The sequence below is a fragment of the Tribolium castaneum genome, chromosome 5 (genome assembly GCF_031307605.1).
Source record: "Tribolium castaneum strain GA2 chromosome 5, icTriCast1.1, whole genome shotgun sequence".
Taxonomy (NCBI): domain Eukaryota; kingdom Metazoa; phylum Arthropoda; class Insecta; order Coleoptera; family Tenebrionidae; genus Tribolium; species Tribolium castaneum.
In genome coordinates this window covers 2,278,831-2,303,950 of record NC_087398.1, presented here as the reverse complement: position 1 = coordinate 2,303,950, position 25,120 = coordinate 2,278,831, and the positions used below count along the sequence as shown (strand labels likewise).

The 25,120-nt window shown below is 37.4% G+C and overlaps 8 protein-coding genes and 1 non-coding gene across 9 annotated transcripts; 4 read left to right on the top strand and 5 right to left on the bottom strand.

Moving 5' to 3' along the window:
• Window positions 1–1,104: 1,104 nt before the first annotated feature.
• On the top strand, window positions 1,105–2,526 carry PIG-V (Phosphatidylinositol glycan anchor biosynthesis class V). The gene has a single exon (NM_001145486.1). The coding sequence runs from the start codon at window positions 1,105–1,107 to the stop codon at window positions 2,524–2,526; it is 1,422 nt and encodes a 473-aa protein (NP_001138958.1).
• A 69-nt stretch (window positions 2,527–2,595) lies between these two features.
• On the top strand, window positions 2,596–5,086 carry LOC663098 (cytochrome P450 302A1). The gene is made up of 8 exons (XM_969159.5): window positions 2,596–3,112; window positions 3,163–3,400; window positions 3,588–3,778; window positions 3,830–4,034; window positions 4,153–4,309; window positions 4,356–4,604; window positions 4,650–4,856; window positions 4,908–5,086. Exons 1-8 carry the CDS (start codon window positions 2,935–2,937, stop codon window positions 5,013–5,015), a joined length of 1,533 nt encoding a protein of 510 aa, XP_974252.1. The 5' UTR covers window positions 2,596–2,934; the 3' UTR covers window positions 5,016–5,086.
• Window positions 5,087–5,558: 472 nt separating this feature from the next.
• LOC103313270 (calphotin) lies at window positions 5,559–7,552 on the bottom strand. Its single transcript, XM_015980431.2, has 2 exons — window positions 7,026–7,552; window positions 5,559–6,962 (listed from the first exon to the last, which is right to left on the bottom strand). Exons 1-2 carry the CDS (start codon window positions 7,026–7,028, stop codon window positions 5,559–5,561), a joined length of 1,407 nt encoding a protein of 468 aa, XP_015835917.1. The 5' UTR covers window positions 7,029–7,552.
• A 369-nt stretch (window positions 7,553–7,921) lies between these two features.
• On the top strand, window positions 7,922–9,267 carry LOC663153 (ninjurin-A). The gene is made up of 2 exons (XM_969213.5): window positions 7,922–8,497; window positions 8,714–9,267. The coding sequence occupies exons 1-2, from the start codon at window positions 7,922–7,924 to the stop codon at window positions 8,882–8,884; spliced, it is 747 nt and encodes a 248-aa protein (XP_974306.1). The 3' UTR covers window positions 8,885–9,267.
• A 741-nt stretch (window positions 9,268–10,008) lies between these two features.
• LOC663180 (uncharacterized protein) lies at window positions 10,009–12,208 on the top strand. The gene is made up of 6 exons (XM_008196124.3): window positions 10,009–10,204; window positions 10,258–10,416; window positions 10,467–10,615; window positions 10,699–10,760; window positions 10,813–11,171; window positions 11,776–12,208. The coding sequence occupies exons 1-6, from the start codon at window positions 10,114–10,116 to the stop codon at window positions 12,111–12,113; spliced, it is 1,158 nt and encodes a 385-aa protein (XP_008194346.1). The 5' UTR covers window positions 10,009–10,113; the 3' UTR covers window positions 12,114–12,208.
• Window positions 11,177–11,757, bottom strand: LOC103313271 (uncharacterized protein). The gene is made up of 3 exons (XM_008196123.3): window positions 11,600–11,757; window positions 11,420–11,555; window positions 11,177–11,371 (listed from the first exon to the last, which is right to left on the bottom strand). The coding sequence occupies exons 2-3, from the start codon at window positions 11,548–11,550 to the stop codon at window positions 11,263–11,265; spliced, it is 240 nt and encodes a 79-aa protein (XP_008194345.1). The 5' UTR covers window positions 11,551–11,555; window positions 11,600–11,757; the 3' UTR covers window positions 11,177–11,262.
• Window positions 12,205–13,490, bottom strand: mTerf3 (mitochondrial transcription termination factor 3). Its single transcript, XM_969262.4, has 3 exons — window positions 12,816–13,490; window positions 12,551–12,765; window positions 12,205–12,504 (listed from the first exon to the last, which is right to left on the bottom strand). Exons 1-3 carry the CDS (start codon window positions 13,388–13,390, stop codon window positions 12,227–12,229), a joined length of 1,068 nt encoding a protein of 355 aa, XP_974355.1. The 5' UTR covers window positions 13,391–13,490; the 3' UTR covers window positions 12,205–12,226.
• A 2,374-nt stretch (window positions 13,491–15,864) lies between these two features.
• On the bottom strand, window positions 15,865–20,015 carry LOC107398026 (hypothetical protein). The gene is made up of 3 exons (XM_015980672.2): window positions 19,696–20,015; window positions 19,397–19,522; window positions 15,865–17,072 (listed from the first exon to the last, which is right to left on the bottom strand). The coding sequence occupies exons 1-3, from the start codon at window positions 19,796–19,798 to the stop codon at window positions 17,011–17,013; spliced, it is 291 nt and encodes a 96-aa protein (XP_015836158.2). The 5' UTR covers window positions 19,799–20,015; the 3' UTR covers window positions 15,865–17,010.
• Window positions 19,605–19,695, bottom strand: Mir263a (microRNA mir-263a). Its single transcript, NR_036319.1, has one exon. It is a non-coding gene; the product is annotated as a microRNA mir-263a (primary transcript).
• Window positions 20,016–25,120: the final 5,105 nt, after the last annotated feature.

Genomic DNA, 25,120 nt, shown 5'->3' with positions numbered 1-25,120 from the left:
AGTGATCACATCCGTTTAAGAAACACTAGAAGATTTTCAATGCATTTTTTTTTTTCATTAATGAATGAAACGGAATTGATTCGTTGTACACAAATAAGGGGGTGTTTCATTAAGAGTTCGTCGAGTTGACGTAGATTTGCATTTGTATAGTGTTGAGCTAAATTAGGCGCATTATGCTGTTAAATAGTTTGAGTAAACTTTTCAATCCAATCAATATTTCGCTAACTTTATTGGGTTTATTAGAAAGTTAGCTAACTAATCAAACGAGCGAGTTTATTTGTTTTCCTTTTCTTTACAATTTGATTTCTATGTTTGCGAAGGAAATATTTATAAAACCCGTAATGAACTTCTTCTTTGCTTTATCTTTTATTTGAAACATTAAATTAGAAACATTCAGGGATGAATCGCTTAAAACGGCCATTTGGCACAGAACTCGCATTAAGCTTTATTTCCGTAAAGATTTTCTCGTTGAACCCTCTCCAAAACATTATTTGCAACGCATTTTAAAAAATACGGCACGTGTAGGGCATAAAAATTACAATGTTTGCGCAACATGAGAAAAAAATCATTTCACCTAACAAGGCATAAAAGGAACAAGTAATATAAAAAGGTTTCGGTCTATATTATTGCTTATAAGATAATTATAACCGATTTATGACAACTTATTGGGTTTATGGCCTTTTGCAAGCACTGGGGGTAATAAAGTTTTGTTTACGTTTTGGCAATTTATGCTTAGTTTGATCGAATTTTCCTGCTCTTCTTATTGCATTAATTGTGAAATTTTTACATTTTTTGTTACTATTCTAATTTATGTTTTAATAAATTTATAAAACGATAATAAATACTAAAACTGAAGAGCTTTTTTACTGTTATCGAACATTGGTTGCTCTATATCGGCAACCAGTAATTCACCGCTCCTTTCGGTCTAGATAGCATTCGGTCTTTTGAACGATAGTTTTCCTGAGTTGTCAAAAATGACTACTTAACCTGAATTTAAATTTGCTTTATTTTCTTAAAAAAAGTAAATGCAAAATTGGAACTTCAAGTAGTAGGGCGCAAAAGTGGTAATTTCGTATTAAAATTAAATAGAAATTGTTTCAGAACATGTCTGAACGAGAGGTTATTTTGAAAGCTGCTCTAACCTCTCGCTTTTTCCTTATCACAATTCAATACGTCTCCAATTTACTGATACCTGACCACGAAGCTGACGCTTACACCTATCCAAAAAATGAAGATAATGGAATATTTGATAAACTAGTCACTCACTTACTGGGCGGTTTTGTGAGATGGGACGCCCATCATTTTATGCATATTGCAATTTTTGGCTACACTTATGAACACACGTTAGCATTTTTCCCACTTTTTCCATATTCAGCTAAACCAGTTGTGGCAATTTTAAGTTATTTGCTTCCGTTTCTTTCAACTGATTCATTGACTCTCATCACGTTAATTACAGTCAATATTTTTTGTTTCGCACAATCAGCGCTGTGCCTCTATCAATTATCAGCCTTAATAATGAACAAAGATTTGGCCTTGAAAGCTGCTATTTTGTTCTGTTGCAATCCCGCGTCTGTATTTTTCACAGCCCCGTATTCAGAATCACTATTCTGCTACTTGACTTTTAAATCGATGCTAAATTCGGTCCTCTTGTATAAAAAATACAAAAATCAGGGTTATTTACTGAGTGATGTCGCCTACATTATTCCAATTTGTCTCAGCACATGCACAAGGTCGAATGGGGTCCTAAACATTGGATTTCTAGCCTATGCGTTAATCTGTCTCTTCCTTGAAAAAATTAAATTGGAAAAACAAATATGTAACCTCCTGTTATGCCTTGCCAAATTTATTACATTAGCCGCGGTTTTAGTTTTAATTTGCCTAGTGCCATTTATTTGCTTCCAGTTTTATGGCTACCAAACATTTTGTAAAAATTTTAAAAGTTATCAAGTCCCTCTTGTTTTGGGCCACAAAAACATTGATAATTTTGTACTACCTGGGACTTTTTCACAACACAATCAGTCCTGGTGTTACAAGAAAATGCCATTGGCCTACTCTTACATCCAGTCTCACTATTGGAAAGTCGGTTTTTTGCAGTATTACGAACTTAAACAAATTCCTAATTTTTTGCTCGCAAGTCCGATCATTTTAATTATATTAGGACACTCGTTACATTTTCTTAAAGAGTTTCCTAAATCAATTAGTAAATTATTCAACTTTGATTTAATTTCCGTAAAGTCAGTGCGCACTAAAAAGTTTTTCCCGGTTATGGCGGTGTTTATCGTTCACGCCAGTGTTCTGACCCTTTTTTGTGTCTTCAATATCCACGTCCAAGTAACCACACGAATGTTGTGTTCCGCAAGCCCTGTTATTTATTGGTTTTGTTCGTACTACGTAACGGATGTTAATTTATTCAAAAATTTGATTGCAAGAAAATGTAACTGGGGCGAGTTGTTGGTACTTAGCTATTTTCTCGGGTATTATTTCGTAGGGACCGTAATGTTTTGTAATTTCCTGCCCTGGACTTGACTATTAAACGATTTGAACCACGCGCTGTTTTTGTTTTGTTGAGGTCACCCAGAGGTCGCCTCCGTTGGAGTTCAAAACTTCAACCTCAAAATTTTTATTAATTTTTGTGTTAATTTTATTATTGTTGAAATTTATTGCGTGACATTACTTGTGTGATAACGTTGCAACTTGGTTTAGATTATTTACGCGTTGTTATTGGTGTGTGTGAATGCATTTGGTTGAATCGCCTCAAAATATGCATCCCCACTATGCATAATTTTAACATGTTTTTCTTTATATTCTTTATTCCGATTTTGACCCGGCTTTGCACCTCTGCCAGATCTCAAGCATATGTAAATCATTCAATGTGTTAAAAGTACCATCAATTTTCTTGTTATATCCATTAAGTGCCAATTAATTTTATCAAATATGTGTTTATTCAGCAAAAAAAGTGTTCATTATCTCTTAACAATAAGAACAAGAAATTATTATTATCGCGGAAGGTTTTTAACTACTGCTGTTGATCCGCCAAAGAGCTTTAAAGAAATACCAGGACCGCTCTCGCTTCCTCTGGTGGGGACCCTCTATCTTTATTTCCCATTTATCGGTAAGTAAAAATCTCAAGTATTTACACATTAATTGAAAAAAAATGTTCAGGTCGTTATCAGTTCGATAGATTACACAAAAATGCCCTTAAAAACTTCCAACTTTACGGACCAATTATACGGGAGGAGATTGTCCCAGGGGAACATATTGTCTGGTTGGGGGATCCTGACGACATTGCCAAAATGTTCCACACGGAGGGCACCTACCCCTACAGGAAGAGCCACCTCACCTTGGAGAAATACAGACTAGATAGGCCCCACATCTACAACTCAGGCGGTTTGCTCCCAACGTTAGTTTCAGTTGACAAACGAGTTGAATACAACATTTTTTCATTGACCGTTAACATTATCTTTAACTCCAATTTGGATTTCTTTAAATTTATGACCATGAATTAATTCCAAGAAATTTTTATTGCCTCTGGTGTTTTTGTGTAAATTATGTCAATTATTTAATTTTATTTTTTTTATTAACAATAGAAATGGACCCGAATGGTCAAGAATCCGAAAAGTGTTCCAGAAAGGTCTCTCTGGCCCAACCGAGGCTCTTAGTTTTATCAAAGGCTCAGATGACGTGATATCTGAGTGGTTAGATACTCGCTTCAAGAAAATTCACAAAGAGACGTCAAACATGGATTTTCTTCAAGAACTCTCAAGGTTATTTTTAGAGCGTGAGAATTCATTAAATTAGTTACGTCAGCTTCGAAATTGTATTTTTTTAGTGATAGGCGTTGCCGCTTTTGATATAAGATTTCAAAGTTTTCACGATGATGAATTAGACCCGTGCTCCAAAAGTACGAAATTATTAGAATCAGCCTTTGTTACTAATAGTACAATTTTAAAGACGGATAATGGGCCCCAATTGTGGCGCAAATTCGAAACACCGGCCTACAGGAGGCTGAGAAAAGCGCAGGAATTAATGGAGAGGTTTTTACCCAATTAATTGTGACTGAAATTAAGTTGGCAGCACTAATCAAAAAATACTTTTTAAATTGTTGCCAACTTAATAAAGTCACTGATTTCGCATTTAATTGAGTCTTTTAAGCGTTGCGATTGATTTGGTGGCTTTGAAGTTGTCCACCTTCAAGGAAAAAACATCAAATCCTCCCACTTTGCTTGAGCGATACCTCGCCTCTGCCTCTCTGGACTTCAAGGACATTATAGGCGTAGTGTGCGATTTTTTGTTGGCAGGAATGGACACTGTAAATCCAAACCGCGTTGTTTTCCCTCTCTTAAATAAAATTTTAGACCACATACTCCTCAAGTTTCCTGCTTTACCACTTAGCCACCAACCCTTCAACTCAAGACGCACTTTACGAGGAGGCTTGCCGTCTCCTCCCGAACCCTGCGGCCCCTCTAACTACAGAAAAATACAAACAAGCAGAATATGCAAAATGTGCTGTGAAAGAATCTCTAAGATTGCGGCCGATTTCGATCGGTGTCGGCCGCCAGTTGACTACAGATGTTGTTTTTTCAGGGTACAAAGTGCCTTCAGGGGTAAAAAGCGTCCAGAAGGTGGTTTTAAAATGTGATTTTTTGTAGACGGTTGTAGTGACTTTGAACCAAGTTTTGAGCCGGATGGAGAAATATTTTCCGGAGCCTGATTCATTTAAGCCTGAACGTTGGATGAAAAATGACCCTTCCTACGTCCAGACGCACCCGTATCTTGTGATACCTTTCGGGCATGGGCAAAGGTCCTGCATTGCGAGAAGGTTTGCCGAACAGAATATGGTTATTTTAATTCTAAAGGTTGGTTTTCCCTTTTTTGTACCATTTATTTATCGATTTTTACAACAACAGTTGGCGAGAAAATACAAATTGAGATGGAACGGATCTGAAATCGACTCAAAATCCCTACTGATCAATAAACCAGATGGACCAATTTTATTGTCTTTTGAGCCAAGATAGTATGTATGAGTATATTTGCAAGTATTTTTACATGTAATTATTGCCACTAACGAAATATATTTTTATAAGTATTATGGTAATGCATGAATGAACCTATCAAAAACGTACAAATTAAATTGCAAAAATTGGACTAAACCAGCGAGGGGTCCTATAGGTAGTGTAGAGTGCGGTGCAATGGTGGCAGGATAATTAATCAGAAAATTATCACGGTTTTGTAGGTCGTTCCGTATATAAAAAGTAAACACTTCATGTATAAGGCATGAAGTAATGATAAATAGCACACTTGCATGGACCTACAATTAATTATGGTGTTATTGTAAAATTAGTTACAAATTACTTACCATTGTGTAGCACCGTTGAACGTAGAGATGGAACTATTTTTTTTACATTTCTAACAAAAGTATTATATTCTCATTAATGTCTCGTAATCAATTGGAATGCAAATTAGTGTTGTGGAAAGTTTGGGGGAAATTAAAAACATTCTTTTACAAATCAATTTATTAAAAAATCAATTATACAATAAATAAACAGCAGACACAAGCGTTACATTTGCGATTGGTTTGAATTTTCTGTTATTTTTCGCGGTTCTCTTATGTGCACAGCTTCAGCAGGAACAGCAGCTGGGTATGGATACGTAGCTAACAGTTCATTAACCACAGGGTGGGCTGTTTGTATAACTGCTGGTGGGTATGGATATAGGGTTTCTGCGGCAGGAGGTGGAAGAATTGGAGTTTTTATTTCTTCTACAACTGCTGCAGGATAAGGGAATGTTGCTACAACTTGGGGAGCAGGTTTTACTATTTCTACTGCAGGAATTTGATATTCGGTCACAACCGGTTGAATTTTGTTAACAGCAGGAGCATAGGGAAATGTAGCGACTGGTTCAGGTACAACTTCTACAGCTGCTGGAGGATACGGTTTTAATATTTCTCCAGCAGGAAGGTTGTAGTGATATTCGGTTACAATCGGGGTTTTATTTTCTTCCACAACAGCAGCAGGGTAGGGGAATGTTGCGACTTGTTCGTGAACAACAGGTTGTACAACTTCTACAGGAGCTGCAGGATAGGGTTTCACTATTTCTACAGTAGGAAGGTCGTAGTGATATTCGGTTACAATTGGGGTTTTTGTCTCCTCGACAACAGCAGGTGGATAGGGGTGTGTAGAAACAACAGGTTGTACAACTTCTACAGGTGCTGCAGGAGGATACGGTTTTAATGTTTCGGCAGCAGGAAGATTGTAGTGGTATTCAGTTACAATCGGAGTTTTAATTTCTTCAATAGCGGGAACGTACGGTTCTGGTACAACAGGTTGTACAACTTCGACAGGAGCTGCAGGGGGGTAGGGTTTCACTATTTCCACAGCAGGAAGGTTGTAGTGATAATCGGTTACAATAGGTGTTTTTATCTCATCGGCAACAGCAGGTGGATAGGGATGTGTAGAAACAACAGGTTGTACAATTTCTACAGGAGCCACAGGAGGAAAATTGTAGTTGTATTCGGTTACAATCGGTTGAATTTCTTCAACAACAGCAGCAGGGTAGGGGAATTGTGCAACTTGTTCGTGAACAACAGGTTGTACAACTTCTACAGGGGCTGCAGGAGGATATGGCTTTACTATGTCTACAGCAGGTGCGTTGTAATGGATTTCTGTTACAACCGGAGTTTTAATTTCTTCGACAATTTGGGGTTGTACAATGGTAGCCGGAGGATAAGGGAATGAATTAGCGATATTTAGAATTGGAGCAACACTCACGGGAGCTGGTGGATATGGTTTTAAAACTTCCAGTGTTGCGACAGCCGCAGGATATGGTTTTGAATCGGTTTCCGGTTTTTTTGTTTCTTCGATAGCAGTTAATTCAACCCATTTTACTTTCAAAGGAGTTCGGCCCGCAGAAATTATGTTAACGGCATTTAATATCCCGAATAGTATAAATAATTTAGTGCGCGTCTGAAAGATACAATAAAAAATTAAAATTTTGCGTTGCGTTTGAATTTTATAAATAAACCTTACCATCGTTGTGTTATCACCAAAAAAACAATTATAACTTGAAATGGGCCTGACGATTTTATACTTATATACTTATTTTCGTAATTTGGCCGAAGGCCCTTAATGTTTTTGTAATTGAAAATTAATTTTTGAAAGTAAATAACTCAACTGAAGGATGAAAGGTAAGAAGCGCATTTTTTAATTAATGAACTATTTAAAAGTCGTTTGTGATCCAAGCTGTTTTTGGCAAGTTCATTTATTATATTTTGTCTGGAATAAACAGACCATGTGTTGGCAGGTACCGAATTCTTTAGTAGTAAATCTAAAAATACAACTAATTGGAACATTAGATGAACTCGTTTTCGACATAATTTAATAAAAATAGAATTCTATTGAAACGATAGCAATTTTATTTTTTACTGATTTTTTCGTATTATTGTATTACCAGTGCATCAGATATGGACATAATTTTCAACCAGTTTTTAATTTTTGAGGTCACTAACTCAACCTGTTTCGTCACTGTTCAGCCCACCGGCATTTTTTCCCATTCTACCTTCACGTAGAATTTCCCGTGACGTAAAATTTTTCTTCATCATCAAATGAGAAATTACGAATAACGGTATACCATAAATTAATTGTGAAATCCCCAACGATTTAATTACTTAAATACTTTCGCAAAATTGTAAATCTCGAGCAAACCAAGCCCGAAAAACCCCCAACTCTCATTTCCCCGTTAAAACAGCTCATCATTCTTTGTTGTCCAAACCTTGAATTTCGAATTACCAGTCGTAGCCACCGCGAGTTCACTCCGATCGTGAATCATAAATAAACTTGTTGGTAAACCCGCTAACACTACGCAAACAGTGAAGCCTTTTAACATCAGCATCAGTGAGCCTCATTCAGTTCCGAATTTACCAGTGATGAGTTCGCCTCACACCAGCCATTCCGACAGCTTGCACACGCGGTCGCCTGTCCCTTCGCGAAGGGCCCGCGACGTGTCGGAAAGAGTGCCCTTAGTGAAAATAAACGACGAGAAACCGCCCTTAGCCGGCTCTGAGACCGACGACGATTTGGACGACGACCGGGAAACCGTCTCCAAACCGTACCCAGGAGTGGACGACGGTTTTTTCAACGGGGAGGGAATCCCCGAGAACGAGGGAGACGTTCCGGTGATCACATCCCGGGCGGGCCCGGATGGAGGCAGCGAAAAGCCGGACGAAGTCGACGGGCCCCGGAAACCGGACTCGGGACCCGGACGGTTTCCCTACGCTCCCAATTTTGGGACGGATTTGGAGGTGGGAAGTACCGTCCCGGATTTGGAGTCGATCCCAGATGTGAATGTGTACCAACACAAGAAAACCCTAGCTCAGGGAATGATGGACTTAGCTTTATTCTCGGCAAATGCCAATCAGTTGCGTTATGTCTTGGAAAGTTTCAACCGGCACCCGTACTACTATCCCAGTTTAGTTCTGATCTCATTTAGCTTAATTTTTCAAGTAAGTGTGGATTTGAATTGGAATGCATTTTATGCTAAATAACCAGAAACACTTGCCTCGGGTTGTAATCATGTTTTATTAACGACAATTGTAATTATAGAGTGGCCACGTGATGTTTCATGCAAAAGGTCACTTTAGATAATACCGACGACAAGTTTTGTGGTTTATGTGTTGTTATTGTTGTGATAAAATTATCAGAGTTTTTCTTTATTTCAGGTCGCTGTCGGCATAGGACTTATTTGGAATTCACGATACAATGTCAAAGACGATAAGGAGATTTGTATTGCTAATAGGATAAACAATTTTACCATCATTGGGATATTTTTAGTCACTGTTATAAATGTTTTTATTTCTGCATTTGGTGTGGCAAACGCGCCGACAACTTGAAAGAATTCGATTTTATCTTTCTCGTGTTTTTGTTCCCTTTTTGTTGAATCGTGATATTGAAGTCTGGGAAAATGTGCTTTACAGGAAAATTTTACTTTTCCGTCTTGTATGTTTTAGATTAAGTTTTTGTATTTATTATTTTTTAATTTTTTTAATTCGTGTTCTTGTCATACGTAACAATAAAATATTTTGTTATAAAATTGCCGTCCTTACTATCTCCGAGTTCCTGTTTTGTTTACAGATAAGTTTAATTCTAATGTAAATATTTTCAAGGATAAGAACAATAACAGCGCACTACTAAAATTTATTGCATTTTTTGGGTTTCAATTTTTTCTTAAATAAAATTGTGTCGTGAAATCGCAATAAAACTGTTCTAATTCATATTAATGAATTTTTTTCTTCACCTTGTTGTGCCAATCTGAAGGTCAATAATTACATTATTTGACTATATTTTTTACCTAACACTGTATAGTTCCTTCCTTTCAGTAGAAAAACAACTAAAACGTTTTTCCAATTTTTAAGTAATATGTTGCAAAATAGTGTAATGAAAATGTCCTTTCTGTTCTAATTTTAGACCCGACGTCATTATTTTTTCATTAAAATATTACACGTGTTCTGAGAATTTGGAAGCCTTGAGGGTTCACTGAACTTGACTTAAATTTCACAAATCATTTTTTGTACGAAAGTAAACAATTATTTCCAATGACACTACTTTTTTTCTGCTTTTTTGGAATTTCACCTAAAACCTACCAATTTAATTAATTAAAATAATTATTAAAAATTTTTTTTCATTGCGATATAAACAATGCCAAAAATGCAAATGCAAAAAAACGTAAATTATTATGTATTTCAAAGATTTGAAAAGAGTATTAAATAGCAAACGCTGGTTTCTGTGTGATTATTAGTTTTTTAGAGATTTATTTGTTGGGAAATCGGAACCGCAAATAATTCGAGTCATTGTGGTTTGCTTCTGACTGAAATTTTCCATCAAATATCAAAGCACGTTTAATCAAAGGAAGTGGTATATTTTTTAATATTACAATAAAAAAGTTACGCTTGGGCCAATTTTTTGAATTTAACGCCACTTTTTCTGCGAGTTTGTGGTTGTTGTGCGCGTGCGTGTTCGCCAATTTGCCAATGGCTGTTCAAAAATTTTGACACCTGTCAGGCTGATAATGTGTACGTCACCGGTAAAAAGTAAACAGTGCTAAATTTTAAAAAGGGGGAAGATGTTCAACATTTTTGAGAAACTGAGGCGTTTTGATGCATATCCCAAAACCCTCGAAGATGTGAGAATTAAAACGTACGGTGGAGCAGTCGGTGAGTGTCTCTCTTAAATAAACATTTTATATATGAATCAAATTTTCTTCCAGTCACAATAATAAGCCTAACAATAATGACTTTACTCTTCTGGGTCGAGTTGGTGGATTATTTGACACCAAACGTGTCTGAGGAACTTTTCGTTGACACGTCACGAAGTCCATCAATTCAAATAAATTTGGACATTATTGTACCCACAATTTCGTGTGACTGTAATCATAAAATACGTGGCGTTGTTTATTTCATTGATTGTCGCTTGTAGTTTTAGCTTTAGACGCAATGGATTCCTCAGGTGAACAACACTTACAAATTGACCACAACATATACAAGAGACGCTTAGATCTGCAAGGGCAGCCAATCGAGGAGCCAAAAAAAGAAGATATAACTATAAAACGAAAAAATTCAACGGAAGTGAGTGTAATCAAAGGAGTCTATGACTCAATTTCGCCACAGCTCACTCGAATGCAATTTCTTTACGATTCAATTGTTTGTAGGTTGCCACGGTGAACAAAACCGAGTGTGGAAGTTGTTACGGGGCTTCCTTTGACCCTAAGAGGTACAAAAAAATGAATAAAAAGTATTTTAAACAACTGATTATTTTTTCCCAGATGTTGTAACACTTGTGAAGACGTTAGGGAAGCTTACAGGGAGAGAAGGTGGGCGTTCCCTGAAAACCCCGAAAACATAACTCAGTGTAAAGAGGAACGGTTTAGTGAGAAACTGAAAACTGCGTTTGCACAAGGGTGCCAAATATACGGCTCCCTCACAGTTAACAGAGTCAGTGGTAGTTTCCACATAGCCCCCGGCAAAAGTTTCAGCATAAATCATGTGCACGTACATGACGTCCAACCCTTTTCGTCAACCGAATTCAACACAACACATAAAATAAGACACCTGTCTTTTGGGGCCAGCATCGACAGCGACACCCACAACCCCCTCAAAGACACGGTAGGGCTTGCAGAAGAAGGTAAGTGTTTTTTCGTCACATTTTATTGTAAAACAACTAGATTAATAAATATAACTAGAATAATTGCAAGACATAAGTAACACTCTTGACGCTAACATCTCAGACCAGATCCAATTGCCAGAAATGTCCCGAAAGAGCCGCCTCCCTGTATCATGACTTTCCCGACTGTGTTTACGAGTTCTTTGCCCCTTAAGCCGCCCCTGTTACGTAAAAATTTAACAATTATGTAAACGTAAAGTAAGACTAGCCTTAGTGCCGAGAAACCGCCAAATAACGCCCCACTTGCCATCCCGACACAAAACCCGAGGAAAAATCCCATTTTCATTTTGTCAAAACACGAAGGGCCTTGTTGGTAAACACCTCCAGGAACCGCCGGCATTTTTCCTGCAACAAAGCGTTATTACGGCCCAAAACGTACCCCAACCCACTTTATTCCCGTGACTTTGCCCTTAAACACTTTAATTTTGCGCTCCTGGCCCTAATATTTTAACATTAACTTGTGATTTTCACGTTGTCCGATGTCGTAAATGTCAAATTGCTTGGGTTAGGTGTGTGGTTACGGTTACGACGCTGCGGGAAATTTGAATGTTTTCGTTGATTGCAGGTGCTTCAATGTTTCAGTACCATATAAAGATCGTACCCACTGCCTATGTGAAACTGGACGGTCAGTTTATTAGTGCTAATCAATTTTCGGTTACGAAACACCGGCGAGTGATTTCGTTAATGAGTGGTGAGTCTGGAATGCCGGGGATTTTTTTCCAGTATGAGTTGTCTCCACTTATGGTCAAGTACACGGAACAGAGCCGCTCGTTCGGTCATTTTGCGACCAATGTGTGTGCGATTATTGGTGGGGTGTATACAGTGGCCGGGCTGATTGATACGATGTTGTATCATTCAGTGAAACTTATACAGAAGAAAATCGAGTTGGGGAAGTTTCATTAGAAATATTATTTTAGGACTTGTATAATGTATAAAGTATAAATAGTGTTAAGGATTTGATATGACTGGACACTTTTCGAAATAAACGACACAGTACAGACGAGTTTTTTATTTATTTACAAAGTTTTGAGAAATTCGTTAAAGGCATTGACTGAAGATCCGGCGACTTCAGTAGCGAAATGCGCGTCTGAGTCTGACACCAGTGCAATTAACGAAATATAATTCGGTTGTTTGGGATCGAATTGAATTTTGCCCAAATGTTTCAAAAACAGGTATCTCTGTTGTAGCCTGAACTCGCGGCAAGTTAGAACTTGGGGCATTTTGGCGATGGTTTCTAACGGGATGTTCATTTCCTTGTGTAAATATTCGAACGTTTTCAGCATTCCCTTTTGGTCTGAAAGAACGAATTAATGTCACACTTTACAAGGCCGCGAAATTACTTTTCATGAAAATTTTTGGCTTTTGAAGCAAAATTTGCTTGGTCTCGTCGGGAGTAAAACCCATCTCTTCTCTAATCACAAAAGTGTTGAGTTTAACGTGGTTGAGGTTGTATGTTATTAGTCTTGGTTTTTTTACAGTCAGACTTCTAACTTCGTTCCCAGTTAAACCGAAATTCTTTTGAAAAAAACCCAACTTTTTGTCAATTTCTTGCGTGCTAAAATTATTGTCGTATTTAGTTATTATTCAGTTGGAAACTTTACTTACCTGAAACCAAGCCAGTGGGGGTTGTCCTGGACAATCCTCAAAATCATTTCATCGTTAAACTTCTTAAACTTGAGATAATTGATCCGCACTTGCAAATTATCTAAATCTTCTTTAAAAATAAAGGGATTTTTCGTGATCAACCATCCCAGATCGGCAGTCTCTAGCCCCAAATCAGTCAAGAAAATGATGTGATTTTTAATATCTTTCTCAAAGTCTAGTTGCAAAAGATACGGAGGAACGTCCGGGTTTTTCTCTAATTTATAAAGCTCTACACCTAGTTGCACTAGCTTTTGTAACGTTTCTGATTTATTTACATAAGCAGCAAAATTGAAACTGGGCCTTAAATAAGGAGCCACATACGAGATATCTTCATTACACGGCTCTAACACTGAAGGTTCGGGCTCTAGGTCTTTAGAATCGATTGTATCATCGTTTGGAATCGTTCGAGTATCCAATAAATTATATTCGGATTTTGTTGAAAGCGCACCTTCGGCAGCTTTGCTTTGCACACTTGAAAATTGCCGTATTCGGAAATAAACACGTACACTGTACGTTTTAAGCAGGTTTCTCAACATTTTTTAAAAATAACAAGGCAGTTTTTTGAATTGTCACAACTTGCATAACCTCAATTTACAAAACTGTCAGTGGATGAAGTTACGGATGCGGACTTTACGCCAACGTTTGCGTTGCGTTACTAACTGACGTAACATAACGTAAGTCTTTTAAATTTTGGAGGATGTCTGGGAATATGTTTTTTCCTTATTCCTACTATATTTCTCTTTAATCTTGACTAAGTGTATCATTGGTGACAATTTTTTTCAATCATTGTGTTTTTTACGCACAATTAAAATTACAGTTTTTGATTTATTATAGCAGAAATGAAGAATCTTCTTACTGTAAATAACATTGAGAGATTTTTGCTAAAACGATAGTAAACACCATTACCGAGCATATCAATGTATAAAGCGCTATAAAAGAATTCCATTAGTCATAAGAATCGATCTTTCATGCACTTAATATTTTGTTGTGTATTGCATCATTTTTCCTCAATAAACACCGGTAGAAACAGTTATTTTAACCTTTATTTATAAACTTGATGTTTTTCCTTTTTAAAAGTGAAATAAAAAATGGTTTTACTGTTGTATTTTTGCGAGTATTTTTAGAATTGCTAATGTCATGTTGATAACAAATAAACGAAATTTAAAATGACGCCTGTATTTTTGTTTGAAATTAACACTATTCCCATCACAATCCAAGAGCGTTTTATGCACTTGGCGGTGTCTTTAGAACTCTCTGGAGTCTTTAAAACCATAACGCAAAAACTAAATGTTCTAGAGTTTGTTTCACCGAATTTGATTTTTTTGGTCTAGGCTTAGATTTTCAACCAATTTAAACGACTTTGTCTCGAAATTTACTTATCCTAGACCATTTTAAACTAAACTGTCGTATTTAGCACGTAATTTTACGTCCATAAGATCTTACTAAATGGGAAACATTCTTGCGAGTTTTTCAAACTCAGATCAAGGAATCGTCATGTGGAAGTGATGATTGTATTAGAAAGTAAAATTTTTATGTAGGTACCCACGCTGCCGACGTCTACACTTGTATGAAGCCATTAAACCGCAAATTGGATTTTCACAAAGCTATTATTTTTTACAGTAACAATACGTATAATTATAAATAATACTAATCGTCACATTTTTGTCATAACTCGGCCAATGATAGGAATGGGAATTTTTTACGCAAACTATCAGTTAATTTCATTGCCATGTGTAACCTCTTCCAAAGACTTGAATACTAATTGACGAGAACAATCAAAGGTTTAATGCCCGTTTATTTTAATAAGTACAAGAGTTAGCTAATTACCAGAATGCCTGCCTATCACTGGCATTTAACTAGTTAATAAACTAATTAAAAATCCGAACGCCAACTGAACTCCTGCTCATTTGTGATTGTCTACGTCAGTTTTGTGGGTGTTTGCATGTAGGCGTAAATTTTGGCTTAAACACTGAAACGTGTAATTTCGCCTCCATTTGCCTATAAATTTCTGCCACCAGTCCAAATATTCTTTGTCGAGTAACTGGGTCGGTTTAATTCCTCAAGTAGACACAGTTTTAATTTGTATCAGGGACGCCTGTTCGCTGCATTAACTATTCTATTGAAAATTAGTATCGGCTACGGTTCATAAAAAAATTAACAATAAATTTCCTAATTTTCTTCTTGGTATAAAAAAGATCGAAAAGAGTAACAGTTTCGGTTTCGAAATTCTTCACAAAGTGGGTCAAAATCTAAAAAGCGTAACTCACTTGTTAATTTAGTAAAAAATCCAATTTTCAACGTCCAAAACGCCTGTTTTAAGGTGTAAAAATTATTGATAACTGTTTTCACTCGCTCTGATATTCGCTGGAAATTAATTGTTCTGTGGGACGGCCGCACACCTGTTGGACTGGGCCATGATTTATTGTCCTATTAATAAATTAATATTCATTTCTTTGAGTTGCTGAAAACATTTTTGGTTGCAGATCGATCACAATTAAATGTCTTATTAGGACAAATCTAGATTGATTTTGTGTGGGTTTTAAATGACTCTTTTAGATGGTTATCGCAAGATGCTATTGTCATTCATGTTTCTTACGTCAAGTAATGTAATACTTAAGTGATTTAAATGTCAAAAAAAATCACAGAGTGGTGCAGCTTTTAATATCAAAGAGGTGTGCCATAGACTGGTGCTCTAGTAAAAACACAATTAAATACCATACAAGGAGTGTCGGGTTTTCGCTTTAGGAAGTATCAGTTGATGGAAAAAATAGACCGCACACACAAATTATTACTTTACTGAGATGTTTACCTATATTTATTGCCAATTAAAACTTGTAATGAAGTGTGTAAACGTCAGGTATTATTTCTATCACAAATTAAAGCTTTATTTAAATCAGAAAACCAGAAAAGTGATGTGTTTATTTTTTATTTTTATGTTCATCTGAAACAAAAGAGCGATGTTTCCTTAAAATTATCCGTGAAAAAGTTTATGGAATTGATACTGATTGTATAAAAAATGTACCACCTATTCAAGGATCGTAAAAAAATTTATACAAATCAAATGTATAAAAAGTAGTGTAGAAAAATATTATTTTCGAAATAAATATTGTAAAAAATTAAAACGCTCATGACCGTGAATTAGGTTTGTAATGACAAAATTGGTAATTATAAAAAACACGTTCAAAATGTATTTTTAATGATCTCACTTTGTGAATTAAAATATTTACCAAAAGTACATTTTTTGGAAATCTGAAAAAACGTCACGTAACAAGTTAATACGAGGAGCAAACTCGTCGCCCGAAGCCTTAGGATGACCACTCGGCGAATATTAAATTTCCCATCTAGTTCCATCCGTAAATGGTGTCTTTGCTCAACTCCTGTCCACATTACAGTTCTCCAAACAGGCCTAGCTCGCAAAATAAAACCCATTCCTGTCGTTTATTTGCCTTCCGGTCGGTTTTTCCCGCGCCGCCTTGGAATGCATTTTTCCGTGCTCGAATTGCGTTCGTTCAAAATGGAGACATCACATCTGTGTCCCGGAGTCGGAGCGGCAATCACGAAACAGTGCTGTTCCATGTTTTCCGGTCGCAGTGGCGTACCTTTTCGTACCTGGTGGGATAATGAGATGGTCATGCGGGCCCGGACGCCACCGGAGCGGAACAGGCGCGGGGTCATCGGGGGGCGTCGTGTTACGGACTGACAACTCTGAGCGCGTTTCCCGGACGCTCGTCGACTGAAGCGGAACGGCTGCATCTTACACGGCCATTGCCAAGAACTGAAATGCGTGGAACGGATTCAACACTATCTGGAACAAAGATAAACACCCGCCAAACACCCGAAGATTGAGCTTTCAGGCGCTCAAAAGTCCAGAAACACTTCCTGCTCTGGGAACATCGATGCTAGAGTAGGACGGACGCTGACCATGAGCTAATCACTTGCGACAACAGTCGTTACAGTGGCTAAGAGTTTTATTATTATCACTTTTGGCGTTCCTTTGAGTCTTTGAAGAGTGTAAATAGAACGGTGGAATCTTTGATTGGGTTCTTATTTTTTATCTCATGACTCAGGAAGTAAATTATTACACTAATAAAAAGATAAGCGAAGTGACTGCAATAAACAGCGACTATAAATATGAATTTTTCAAACCGTGATGGACTTAATTGTCGCTTCCGATTGGGAAAAGGTCGCACACAGTCCAATTATAAGTTGTTGCTAAACCTGAAATGAAAATTTACAACGAATCGTTTAATAATTACAAGTTACCAAAGTTAGCAAGACGTATTATTGGACTTAATAAAGGAAGAGTTAAAAAAGAAAAAACAGGCATGTTAAAGTTAAAACAGTTAAAATACTCGGTGACCAAAAATTTATTTTCTCTATCTCAAAAACTAATAACCAGAAAGGATGTTGTCTCTGTGCATCTGAAGTTCTTCAGAATTTCTCTAGATTTTCTTTTAATTGAAATTAATTAATAAATTGCACAAAAAATACATAAAAAAATCTTGTAGGCCGATCCTAATTAAACAAAATTAAAAATTCAACAAACGTAATTTTATTTTAGAAAGACACTAGCAATCATAAATTTGCGATTAAGTTATGTTATAATATTTTTAATTAAGCAATGGAAAAATTCTGACAAAATAAATAGTTGAAAACTTGCCAGTTTTTTATTAAAAAAAATCTTTTTTACCAGATTTAAAAGATGTTGAAAAATCAAAAAAATAGCTGTTGTTTATTTCGATTATACAACGATGTGCTGTTTGTTTAAAATGGATCCAAAAGCATCAAAGTGCGCAAAACAAGAATTTAAATTCATATCCTCAGCTGTGTTAGTATGAATAAATTTTCAAGAATCGGTTCCTTTTTTGGTAAAATCAGTGAGACATGGTGTGCTTGTATTCAGGTCAAACCCATTTGAAAATTTTCTTTGACAATCCTTTAATTATAGATTTCCTTTAATTTGGTGATTCAGCAGAATGTTTTAATTTGAAACAACAAAATTTCCAAAGTCACGGTAGGAGGCTAGCATCTTACATCTTTATGGAAATGAAAACAATTAAAATAATGATATCTATTTTTAAAAACGTATTGTCGGACACAAACATTGCACCATCTGCTTGCCATTTATTAATTGTCCGCTTATTGTCAATCAAGAAGCACATGCCACCCGCAGCAATGTCCTCCTTATCAAAGCTTGATAAGAAAGTAACAGTCATCTGCGAGTCCTTTTAGCAAACCTCATGCGGGTGCAAAGTAAATAAACAAACAATTCAGTTACTTTGGCGAAGCTTTAAACCAGTCAGAATGAGGTAGTTTCGCAGTTTACGTAACGATAAATAAACAACATTAGATAGGAGAAGTAGTACCATATACATACGATAACCAGTGGTCGCTCGGCATGATAAATGCAGCACACCACTGTACCCTTATTAGGCATGTCACAACATAATTTTCCTTTCGGTTGCATTCAGTGCCCAGATCATTAGTCAAAATTTATGGCACTTTGTGAAAATGAAATTCACCTTGAATGGGCTCTTACGGCACCACCGGTCGTACCATGGCAGCGAAACGGCATATTTATGCAAACGGATAATTAGATTCAATTTGGGGACTTTGGATGCGACCCGGGAACTGTTACTCCAATCATTACAAAATCAAAAAGTCGGAAGGGCACTGGCAACTCGTTTTACCTGTTTGTTCAACACCACATCTTCCTTAATTAAAAATTAACAGCATTAACTGCTTTTCGACGCCTTCCTGCTCTAACTTTTTTCTTGGACTTGGCAAGAACATCTGAGAAATTTTGTCAGGTTCAGTTACAAAATCAAAAACTAGATTAAACTTGGACCAAATGTTCGAAAGGCTGTTATGACGTCGTATAGACAGAGAAACGGTTTTCCCAACTGTTATCATTTAAGACAAAGTTGTAAATTTTAATTGTCCTTGAGTCCTTGATTGGCGTACTAGACGTTTTCTGGTAACTTTTTAAGGCTGGTTCACCCCGTGGAAGCGGTGGTAGGAATCGATTTTCCCTTTTGTTGCTCAACCATAGCATGGTAATAATAGGTTCGTGGATGATGGATCGGAATCCATGGGCAATTATATAGCGTCCAAGGCCGTTGGAGTGAATATTTTTGTTATTATTTATTGTTTAATTTTAGATAATCTTGAGTAAATATTCCGGAGTTAATTAGGTTTAGCTTTCCCATGCGAAAAAATGAATAATACATATTGCTATGCGAACTGAAGCTTCACAGGTAGTACTTGTTCCATTGTTTTTGAATATAGAAAAAGACGCGTGTAGTTTGATGTCGTTAAAGATAATGATATATAATCTGGTCAGAGTTATATAATTCGCGTCTAATGAAAGGAAATAATATTGTTTATTTTTGACGAAACCGAGTTGAATAAAAATGTTAAATCACCGGAGCTATTAATACAGCATTACTAAGTCCGGCGTCGAATTCGCCAGCGGCGAACCCTTCGGTTTGGACGGAGCGTCCATCTGGCGTAGGCAAAAGCGTAATTGTTGGCAATAGTACCTGGGAGTCCCGTTAGACGGCCAGGCACAAGAATGCCGCAGCGTCCAACTGACGCGAAGAGATTGGAGTCGTCGTCGAAGCCGTCCTGCAGCTGCCACACCACGACACTCACCACATTTCCTAGAACTAAACGGCAACAATTCTGACGTCAGTGGAATGATTTGCGTCCCGCCGCCGCCCGCAGAGCGGGCCGAGGGCCGCAGAGGGCGGACAAGGGCTCTGAGGATGGCACTCAAAGTCCACGGGAGTGCGAAGAACCCCGTGAATTCTTCCAGTGCCATTCGCAGGCCTATGCTCACTAGGAAAACGTCTCAACACAATCGCGGACTGACTCACACTGACTGTTGTGGCCAGTGTGCGAGCGACAGGTAGGTTGCCCCTGCCCCTCACCTGGGAGGACATTGCACCTGTAGCTCCTCTGGTTGGTACCGTGACACTGCGCTGATGGGTTATTAGTCATCCATTGCTAGCTTGCGACAACTCGCACGGAACACTACCTACCACCGATCATCGCCAAAAACCACTGGCGGCGGCCAAAACGCACAACCAAGAGCCAAATCGACAGCAAACGCTTTCCAAAGATTCGGGCCACGGATTACGAAACAACAACAATGACCAAGACAGTTATTCGTGAACTCGTGAGAAGCTAATCTGAAGACTTTCAGGTCTTCACGAAATGCTCGGGTTTGCAGGACGTGGACGAGGAGGCTTTCTAAATGCCACTCCAAGACAATTAAATTTAATTACGAGGAAGATGGACTACGTGGAAGCTCGAATAAAGAATGAAGGTGACGGGTTAGTGCTTCGTCGTATTGCGACAATTGCGTGAACTTTAATTGTCGCTATAATGTGGCTAAATATAACTCTTATCAACCACTTGCCGATTGTGGAACCTTTGCAAGCAAAGTCAAGCGGAACGTCTTTTTTAGAAGTTAGGAAAGGCTAAAGAGAAGAAACCATTCTTTTTCTATAAACTGAGCTACATCCAAAAACTAGAAGTGATGTTAGAACTGTCTAATTTGTATGCTGGTACCCATAAAACAGATAGCTATTATAGCTATTAGTACAAGGTGTCAGTTCTGCATTTAGCAGAAAAAAATGATGATTTGAAAGAAATTTTGAAATTCGGAGTTGTACCACTTCAGAGTACTACATGGTCACTGGTAATACCGAAGACAACACAAAATAAAGTTTCGATATATTGCTTTTGCCTTTGTTTTCTTAATGATAAGCAATCAAAGTTCATTTATATTTGGTTTTTTTTACTCAAGAGAATCAAAAAAGAATTGGAAAGACCATCGTCGCAGTGGACAACGAAAACTGATTAAAAACTGTGGAAATAGCAGAAGACACAAAGGTTTCAAAAGAGCAGGCATTATTTGTCTCAAAAATTAAGAAACTCAGGTACTTCCTCGTTTGCGTTTGCAACCAAAAACGCACTCGATTTAGTTGTTAGTGTTTTGGAAAAATATATTGAACTGATAGTTTGAACAGCGCTGGACTTTCTGACTTTTAATTATTTTCCAAGCTCGAATCCTTGATGGAAAAAGAAATTAGTGAGCTTTAGAAACTAGTAGTTATGCTTAGTTATTTACTTTAAATAAGGGTGACGAAGTTTGTGGACGAAGTTTCGCTCAAAAACAAACAAGATCGAATAAAACAGGCAAAGTACCATCATAATTTTATTTTATTCCTGTGATTTTGAGGTGTGTTTTGAACAGATCTAACAAAATAAATAAATTTGAGGTTCAAAAACGAACGAACTTGGCTTTTTATTATCCCAACATCACTTTTTTCCTCTCCTTTAGACAAAAAATGAATGCAAATTGAAACAAAATAATTTTTATTGCGTGAAATATTAACAGTCAGTTTAGAGCTCTTGAAACCATTTTGTGATCGGCTTGTGACGATTGACCAATACATTCGCTTTGAAATTTTTTGTCTATGCATTATCTTTGCCTTTTTATTGGCTGAGCGCATTGAAAGGGCATGACTCAGATTGACTTTCGGGCTGGCTCCACCCAATTGAATTCAAGTAATTTAAACAAAACAAAAATATTTGACAATTTTATCTCTATAAGACCAAATTACGATAGCAAAAGCTTCTCACAGTACTGGCAGTAGCAGTACCTGTGGTTTCTATACTTATTTAGGGCCTGATTCCGAATTACAAACCTTCATCACCTCGAAAAAAATGTGCTTTCTGAGGCAATATTTAAGAAGGAAGAAGTCGGATTTGAGTTTATTCGAGCTGTTCACGCGTTCCGCGTCTCAATAAAATTGAATCCTCGCATTCTTCACCAATGCCACAACTGTTGCGTGTTTGTTTGAGCTTTTGTCCGAAGAATCAAAGTGATGCAAACAGAGGCAGCAGTAATGGGGTTCTGGATGACAGATGATGAGCGTATTGTACTCAAACATGTACAAGGCGTGACAGCCTTTTCATAATTACTTGAATTAACAGAATTAAATGCGTTTTACCATCACCAATTAAACCAAATGGATCAAGATAAGGCAAGTGCGTGCTTCAATTCGACCAAATCTAACTGAAACAAACAAACCGCGCAGCCAAGCATGTAATTCTAAAACTGCTCGGATTTAGCCAAGCTGAAATAAAATGTAACTGTTTGAGCGATTTTTTGACTCGCTTGCGGAAAGCTTTTTGTTGTGGAGTGAAGTTTCATTGATGGAAGACTTGCCGTTTTAATCGTCGAGGGTTGATTAGGCCAATAACTAGGTCTGCAGTACTTCGCGGCTTAATTGGGCTCGTTATGGCCGCGAGTATCGGCTCTCTTTTAGGAAGCAGGAAACGGTGCTAGGACTAATTAGCCAATTACGCGATTAGCCTAAGTTTGTGGATACCTTTAATTAAATTACGAGCAATGTCTACAAAAAGTCGGGCTCCACGTAGCCGACAAGTACACTTGCATGTGCGGCACTATTGAAGAGGAACTGGTTTTTTTATTGTAACATTATTATATTATGTGCAGATGAAAGGCCATTATTCTCTTGGGAATGAGAATATTTCCTTTCTGTGGCAGCATCTAGGTGCAACCAGGCTGGGAAATCACAATGCTCCTGATAACGACAATCATAATTTATGCTCGGATGTGCCTGCTTTAAATAAATTTGCAAATCGAATGGCGCAGGAAACGATAATACCAACCGCACGAAAACGCTAATTGATCCGTTTCCTATAAAATTCCGGAGCAGGAAACGGGAGTGGATCCGCGGTGCCTTGCGAGAAACGCTCCAATTAATCAAACGCTGGAATTCGAATACTAATCACGTAAACCATTTTAACGAGAACATGTGCATAATTACAATCTATCATATCGAGGAATTTCGAAGCGAGCGAACGATTTGCCTGCACTTTTGTGAAGAAAGCGCAAATTTCGCCGATTTAACGGAACGCCGTTTCTTGTAAAACGGTAAATCGCACAATTATTCTCATGCAAAAAGTGATTTGCCATTTCAGCCATTGTTTCGGCTTCCGTTCCCACTTGTTAAATATGGAAATTGTGCAGGACCTCATGTGGTCGTTAAGATTTTCCGAAATTTATGGCCATTACAAACGTCCATTTAGATAATTTCAAAAAACGGCAATTAGGCAACGATTTACGACCCTAACGTCTCAATACAATTGTTTGGCGGAGTTTATAAACGCGGTGACAACTATCGCTGGTAATTAGAGAAGAGAAAGGTGTCCGCCGTAATCCGAAAGTTATTAAAAGCTTTCGTGATTGATCGCGCCGAGAAAAAATCACCGGTGTGTTTCCTGGAGCGGTTGGGAGGAGTCTAATTTATTTAGCTGGGCACAAATAGATTTTAAAAAAGTTTGTTTCCTCTGATTACGGTCATTATGACGATATACCTCCGTGATTTTTCTAGTCCTGTTAAAAGTAATAATTGCGTCGTAATGCTTAAAAAGTGACTTTGTGACTGATGCTCCTAGGGTAATGAACTTTTATAAAAACATTAAAATGTGGTTTTAGTTCCGCTAGGCTATTTTACCAGGACCGTATTCACCATAAAATCTCATTAGAGCTGCACGTTTTCAAATAAAAGAATAAGCATATTGAAACTTTCTCAGAACCGGAGCTTGCATAAGATTTGGAATTGCGATTTCCACATCCGATGGGGTGATAAAAGAAAACTGTCGGCCGTTTGGCTGCAAAACAGCACGAGGAAAATTGTTACATCATCGAAACGAGGAATCAGTTCCATTACGTCCATTCAAGCGTAAAGTTTTTTCGCGACAGGAATTCCCCCAATGAAACCATTTGTCCTTATAATCCGATATGTGTTTACATGTTTTTCCTTTAATGTGTCTCAAGTTGGGCGTAAAACTGAGGCTCAACACACGTGTTATTTAATTAACTCGAGTCAAAATCGCTATTATTAATTCGAGTGATCGCACGAGACAAAAGTGTTAGCGTTCCATTAAATTAAAACTATGCTTGATCCTGTTACTTTTTTGTTGAATAGGTATCAAGGTACTTAATGCAAATCAATGATATCACTCATCCTGTATTATTTAGATGAGTGTTGACGTACAGCAGTGGCTGGATCCGGTTTTCATGCAAGGATACGTCGAATGACCTCCTTATTTTTGCAGCTTTGTTTCCAGGAAGAGGCTGAGGCTTTTGAAGGAAGTATCCTTTTCAGAAAGCGTCAGGTAGCTGAGAGCCACTAAGAGCAGCCCACACTCAAGCTCATTATTGGCTGCAGGATGAGAGCTAAATGAATGGTAAATGATTGTAATGTAGTAATGATTTTATCTGCAAATAATGGCGTCGCCGGGAGGTTACTTCGTTATGTAGTGTGTACTTTTGCTGTATGGAATTCCTGCCGAAGGATTTAATTTCCCGATTATGTTGTTAATATAATTCAAAACTAAAAAATTCCATCCATTAGGGAAAAAATTATAACTTCCGCTTAAACCCACTGTTTTACGATGGTGATGTCATTGCGAATTTATTGTTAAGTTCTATTTATAAAATGCCAAAGCTAGATACCTGCAAAAGTACTTGTTACACATTTGAGTGTTGAAATGGCCATCCATCATTTTGCCTTATTTATTAGAGTTTCGGTTCAAACATTTGCCTCGTGAAGGCAAGTAAAATATCGCTTGCATACTTACAGATAACAAAAAATTAGACTTTCCAATAGAAAAATAAATGAACAGTTAATAGAACAAAGTTTTTGTTCTTTACTATTCGGAGAACAGCCTGATAATGGCTAATAAAATTTTATGACTGGTGTGGTACTTGAAATTTTAATTTTAACAAATTAATTTTCATTTGCCTGCGTCTGATGTGTTTAAAAAATGGCGTTCCGTCCAAGTCACGAATCAGAACAGTTAAGTCGTAACAAAGAACAATTCTCCGGTTATAATTGCCAGTTTTTCTTTAATTCATTATCAGCAATGCTAATCTTTCATTATTTTCTTAAACTTTCAGCTTATTTAATACAATAAGCAGGTGCATTACGATATAATTGTCATCCTTGGTTTGCCAAGCGCGACTCCCCTTTTCCTCGTCAAAAAGGGGTGCTCAAGTTAATTGAATTCCTATAGCTGTGCAGGAGCAAAATCCTTGCAGTTTGTGATTATCTAGGCCTTCGTGTGCGCTGTAAAGCTCGTGCATGATTGTGGTTTAATTGATGTGATGTTGAGAAAATTCCCGGGAAATGTTGGGGACATGCGAAAGTGTACTTTAGGGA

Coding starts and splice junctions, on each gene's coding strand:
- PIG-V (NM_001145486.1), top strand. CDS start 1,105: ATGTCTGAACGAGAGGTTATTTTGAAAGCTGCTCTAACCTCTCGCTTT.
- LOC663098 (XM_969159.5), top strand. CDS start 2,935: ATGTGTTTATTCAGCAAAAAAAGTGTTCATTATCTCTTAACAATAAGA. Junction 3,779..3,829: donor CTCAAGGTTATTTTTAGAGC/GTGAGAATTCAT, acceptor GTATTTTTTTAG/TGATAGGCGTTGCCGCTTTT. Junction 4,857..4,907: donor TGGTTATTTTAATTCTAAAG/GTTGGTTTTCCC, acceptor TTACAACAACAG/TTGGCGAGAAAATACAAATT.
- LOC663153 (XM_969213.5), top strand. CDS start 7,922: ATGAGTTCGCCTCACACCAGCCATTCCGACAGCTTGCACACGCGGTCG. Junction 8,498..8,713: donor CATTTAGCTTAATTTTTCAA/GTAAGTGTGGAT, acceptor TCTTTATTTCAG/GTCGCTGTCGGCATAGGACT.
- LOC663180 (XM_008196124.3), top strand. CDS start 10,114: ATGTTCAACATTTTTGAGAAACTGAGGCGTTTTGATGCATATCCCAAA. Junction 10,205..10,257: donor AACGTACGGTGGAGCAGTCG/GTGAGTGTCTCT, acceptor ATTTTCTTCCAG/TCACAATAATAAGCCTAACA. Junction 10,761..10,812: donor GCTTCCTTTGACCCTAAGAG/GTACAAAAAAAT, acceptor ATTTTTTCCCAG/ATGTTGTAACACTTGTGAAG.
- LOC103313271 (XM_008196123.3), bottom strand. CDS start 11,550: ATGCCGGCGGTTCCTGGAGGTGTTTACCAACAAGGCCCTTCGTGTTTT. Junction 11,372..11,419: donor GGCGGTTTCTCGGCACTAAG/GCTAGTCTTACT, acceptor TTTACGTAACAG/GGGCGGCTTAAGGGGCAAAG.
- mTerf3 (XM_969262.4), bottom strand. CDS start 13,390: ATGTTGAGAAACCTGCTTAAAACGTACAGTGTACGTGTTTATTTCCGA. Junction 12,766..12,815: donor CCCCACTGGCTTGGTTTCAG/GTAAGTAAAGTT, acceptor CAATAATTTTAG/CACGCAAGAAATTGACAAAA. Junction 12,505..12,550: donor GCCAAAAATTTTCATGAAAA/GTAATTTCGCGG, acceptor TCGTTCTTTCAG/ACCAAAAGGGAATGCTGAAA.
- LOC107398026 (XM_015980672.2), bottom strand. CDS start 19,798: ATGTCCTCCCAGGTGAGGGGCAGGGGCAACCTACCTGTCGCTCGCACA. Junction 19,523..19,695: donor TGTGTTGAGACGTTTTCCTA/GTGAGCATAGGC, acceptor GTTGCCGTTTAG/TTCTAGGAAATGTGGTGAGT. Junction 17,073..19,396: donor CCGTCTAACGGGACTCCCAG/GTACTATTGCCA, acceptor TTTTCATTTCAG/GTTTAGCAACAACTTATAAT.